Source organism: Tamandua tetradactyla, chromosome 14, assembly GCF_023851605.1.
Source record: "Tamandua tetradactyla isolate mTamTet1 chromosome 14, mTamTet1.pri, whole genome shotgun sequence".
NCBI lineage: Eukaryota > Metazoa > Chordata > Mammalia > Pilosa > Myrmecophagidae > Tamandua > Tamandua tetradactyla.
In genome coordinates, this window is record NC_135340.1 from 31514011 (window position 1) to 31518805 (window position 4795).

Below are 4795 nucleotides of genomic sequence, written 5' to 3' on the forward strand. Positions count from 1 at the left end.
TCTTGAGACTGGGGTGCTTAAAGCCTGAGAACTGTGAGCCGAGGCCAGAGAAACAGGCCCGTTGCTTCTAGCCCCAGAGAGGGCACTGGCCCTGGAAAAGGGAAGGACGAGCACAGGAGGACGGGGAGTGGGAGGTAGAAAAAGACCAAGACAGTTGTGGTTGTCACCAAGGTGAGCAGAGCAATAGCACCATGTTCCAAGGCTCAGGCAGGACTTGGGGGCTGGGGCTGTGTCTGAAAGGAGCAGTGGAGAAGAAGGAGGAAAGGTCTTCCAGGGCAGGAACAAACAAACATTAGAGAAAAGGAATGGCAAGTCAGCTTGCATGGAGCCACTATACGGGGCTGGGCAGGGGCACTGAACTGCACTGGTTATTCTGGGCCACGGCCGGTGCCTGCTCTGGACACCTTCTGAGCCAAGCCCTCCCTGGGCTTCATCATGGGGAGCTGCGATTGCCTCTACCAGCCTGTCTCCTTGCCCAGCCTGTGAACTTTCAAGGACAGGCTTGGCTGTCACCTCTGAATCCCTACAGCCCAACACATGTCTGCACACAGGAAATGCTCAGGAAATGCTTGCTGAGGAGCTAGCAAGCCTGGAAGACAGATCTGCTGGTGAACAGAGCTGGTGAGGTGGGGGATGTTTTTCCCTTGCTAAAAGGGGGCTCAGTAAAATATCTAGAATACATGTTAAATGTCAGAGGAGCTGGGTGACAAATAGGGAAGTCACTTGCCCTGATGGGCAGTTTTATCTCATGTGGAATGAGGGCATTAGACCAGATGGTATCTAAGGGTTTTTCCCTGCACTGGCATTTTGGGGCTCTCTACCCTCCCCTGACGTCATAGACTGACCCCTCACCTGGGGCCTGCTGGCCAAATCTTCCCCACACCACGAGGGGGAGCTCGAAACACGCCCCGGACTAGCTCCTCTCCTTGGCCCACTAACAAACCTGTGTGCGCAGGTGTGGCAGGTGTGGCAGGTGTGGCCGGTGGGCGATGCATCAGGAAGCCTTGTGCCTTCCTAGATATAAAACTCCAGGCGCCAAGCACCAGGCACGCCACAAAGTGGCCCTGAATCCAGAGATTTGTGGCAGGCAAGTTTTGTGTTGGATGATGCCTTCTGTGTCTTCAGTCCATCCCCCACCTCCTCCCTGTTCAGACCAGGGTCCAGAGAGGGACCATGACCCGCTGCAGGCAACACTTCCAAAAACACACATTCTTTGAGAGGCCTAATTTCTGGGAAACAGAAAGACTCGCCACCAGTACTTGAATCTTTTAATTTGGGAAGGACTTGGGAGCTCAGCTTCCTCCCCTCTGTCGTCCTTCCCACCCTCCACGGCACCCCCTCCTTGGGTGGAGCTCCATCAGGAGCCAGGTCCCAGAGCACCAGGCCCCACAGATGCGCCTGGAGACTTCTCTGGCCAGGCGTCATCTCCATGGGCCCGGCTGGGGAGGTGGTAGGCAGAGAGTCTCGCAAAACCGAAGATGTGTCTGGGTTCCTGTGTCCCCTTAAGACTGGCTGGAACTGGGGAGCCCTGGGGGTCACTGCTGGTCGCCTGCGAAGATGGAGCCAGGCAGGAGAAGGAAGCTCAGAATGGGGTAGCTGGGGCTGGGGCAGGGGCACAAGTGCAGACACTCACCCTGGGTGGCCCGGGGCCCCAGCTCAGTCTGGTAGATCTTGAAGGCATCGTAGGCAAAGACGGAGACCAGGATGATGCCAAAAACCTGTGGGGGTCGAAGCAGGGATTGCACAACCAAGGGCATCAGGCCATTGGATTTGGGAAGAGGGAGGCGGGTGACCTGGGGCAAGGCGTGAGCCACAATCCTGGGCACTGGCTTTGACTCGAGGGGCGGGAGGACCCAGAAAGGTGCATCTGCAGCCATCAGCCAGGGACCCTGGGGGCCCAGAGGGCCCTGCAGGACCAGACTCACAAAAGCAGCGATGGCAGCTCCGTCCCGGGAGGTCACAGCGGCAAAGGAGACCACCAGGAAGATGACGATGGCACTGATGCAGCGAAGAAAGTCCTGGGGGAGATAAAAAAAGTGGGGGGTGCAGGGCCAAAGGGAAGGTCAGAGGTCAGGGGCATCCAACCTGAGGTTTTTCCAGGCTAGTCAGCAGTGCTGCCAGTCCTTACAAGGGGATACCCTTGCACACACAAAACGAAGCTCTTTCCAAAGGGCGCTCCCCCTACTACCAGGGAACAGATGCAGATGAATCCAGAGCTACCCAGGGCAGGAGGCCAGGGGCCTGCAGGGGTAGGGGGGTGCAGCCGATCCCAAATGGCGACTGGAGCACCCCAGCCAGAACCTGTAGATGGCCAGGTTCTTGGGAGAGTGGGGCTGGACTTTGGTGAGTGGGAGAACAGACAAGGGTGTGCAATCCCCTCGTTGTCCGTGACCCATGGAGCCACGAAACCGGCATGGGTCAGTTCTCAGCTTTTGATGGCAGGGCACAGCAGGGGGCAGAGAAAAGCTGAGGCAGGCGGGGCTGGGCCCACCCTCACTGGGCCTAGGGAGAGGGGAGTCTGGGAGAGGAAAAGAAACCTCTGTGTTTAAAGGAGAAGGGAGAAACTAGGACGGGGTGGGGGGGGCAGGTGTCCTCACCAGACAGGGCCAGTTAAGCCGATCGAAGCGCTGGTAGTACTGGGTGGCGTACAGGAAGAGGAAGACGAGGGTGACGAAGAACTCGAGCAGGGCGGCGGCCATGTAGGCAGAGATGGAGGCCGTGAAGCAAATAAAGATGATGAAGGTCAGGGCCTGCAGGACCGAGCATGTGGTGCTTGCCAGGAAGGGGACACGAGCCCACAGGCCAGGGGCTCCCCCTGGCTGGCACCATTTGTCTTTGGAGAGGAAAGCAAGAGCTCTGGCAGGTTCCACCACCCCACCCTCTCCCCTTCCAGTGACAGGAGCTACCAGGCCGGGGCATTTGCCCATTAAACGCAGCCCCAGCGGTATGGCCGAGCTGCACTACTCCAGGGGGCACCATTCAAAGGGCAATGCAGACAGCGGTGGCCCCCTGGAGCACAGAGGACTGTCTGAACACTTGCCTCTGCAGTTGTGCCCGTGAAGCCCTGGGCCCCAGGAGGCATGCCCTGCCCCCTAACACTTTCCCCGCTCTCAGATGCCTAAAACTTCAACAAGGAGCAAAGTCCTCAATTCCACGCCAAGAGGCGAGGCTCAGAAGGCAGACGCACACGGTGACCCAGGGGCCTGCAGCTCTGGCAGCACAGGATGGCAAATGTGCACAGAAATTAAGTGTACACTTAGTGACCAGGGGAAGACCCTATCCCGAAATAGATTTTCACGGGGAGTAGACAACAGATAAAAGTGGAGCCACAGGAAGTCTGCCCTTTTTGATAGTTCTTAGACATGCCAAGAAGTGGCCATCTTAGAGGCCAAGGAAAGGCAGGCAGGCATTCCAACTCCCTGTCCCAGCCCTGGGACTTAGGTACCCCTGAGGTCCCCAAGAGTGTCCTTCTGTCTAACTTCAATTCTTCCTGCTGCAACTGTCTCTAGATGGAGAGCGGCCAGAAGGCAGGGTGGGAGATGGGGGTGGGGGAGATGGCATCCAGAAAGCCTGGGAAAGGAGGCTGCTGGGAAGGCCCCGCGGCCAGGGCTGGGCCAGGGAGCCAGGGATGGGAGAGAGGGAGGCACCCGATTCGGGGAGGCAGCAGTTACCAGCTCAGTTTCCAGCAGGATGCCTCTGAGGGAAGAGAGGAAGGTCTTGTCCACGGCGAAACCCTGGAGTCCCGCAGCTGCCCCCTCCTCGGGGGGCCGGTTCCGAGCGCTGAGCATCTCCGGGGGGGCCCACTGAGCACAGCCCCCCTCTGCCACAGCCCAGAAAGGGAAATGGAAACCTGGCAGGATGGGTTAGCAGCCAGGAGCAGGGAGGATGCGAGGAACCTGAAAGTGAAGCAAGGAGGCCAGTCTGCGGGGCCCCTGGAGAAGCCGGGGCAGGCTGGTTCCGATGGGCCCTCCCCCAGCTGCTTGGACTCAGAGTGCCCCCCACTGGTGCCTGCACCGGCCCCCTGTGAAGTGCACAGGGCGGGTGGGGGTGAGAGAGGAGGAGAGCTGGGGTGTGATTAGCCCCTCCCCTTACTCCCAGCTGACCCAGCCCGGAGAAGGGGAGCAGGGAGGAGGAAGGGGCAGCGGAGGAAGTAGGCAGGCAAACCAGGGGGTGCTGGGAGGTAAGCTGAGAAACAGAGTCAGGACTAGGAGCCCTTCAAGGACCTAAGCCTGAAGAAACTTGTGTCCCCCGCCTCTGCCTTTAACCCTCTTCCTTGGCCCCTCCTTTCTCCCTTCTCCTTGTAGGGAGGCTGGGAGCTGGAGCCTGGCCCAGGCTGCACCCCGCCTGGACCGAGCTGTAGCAGCCAGGACCAGAGGACAAAGGCGGATTGTTGGGGGGACAACGGGGTGCTGTGTGCCTGCTGCAGTGCCTCAATGGGCCTCTGTATCTCTGGCAGGCCGGAAAGGCAGCCTGATCCCCCACCCTGGTGTTCGGGAGTAGGTCAGGGAACCAGAGAGCGGCAGGGATAGGAGGGCACAGCGGAAACTGTGGCAGGCAGAGTGGCAGTAGGTGAGGGGTGGCGGCGGGGGTGGGGAGGAGGGGAGAGTCCAAGCTAGGCGACCCCTGGGTGTTCAGGTATCAGGGATGCCAAAGATAAATGAGGCCACTTTTAAATATGACTTCTTTATTTGGATACATCTCTCCATGCTCAACAACAGCCTCCTCCTCAGAATATTCCATGTCAAAAGATATGTAACTACACCCTGATGCACACAAAATGGATATTTGAGGAATG

General features: G+C 58.7%; 1 protein-coding gene across 1 annotated transcript; it reads right to left on the reverse strand.

The window, feature by feature from the left end:
- Positions 1 to 1253: 1253 nt before the first annotated feature.
- Positions 1254 to 4194, reverse strand: CMTM5 (CKLF like MARVEL transmembrane domain containing 5). The gene is made up of 6 exons (XM_077126521.1): positions 4165 to 4194; positions 3672 to 3896; positions 2598 to 2750; positions 1926 to 2018; positions 1634 to 1718; positions 1254 to 1549 (listed from the first exon to the last, which is right to left on the reverse strand). The coding sequence occupies exons 2-6, from the start codon at positions 3786 to 3788 to the stop codon at positions 1536 to 1538; spliced, it is 462 nt and encodes a 153-aa protein (XP_076982636.1). The 5' UTR covers positions 3789 to 3896; positions 4165 to 4194; the 3' UTR covers positions 1254 to 1535.
- Between the last annotated feature and the right edge of the window lie 601 nt (positions 4195 to 4795).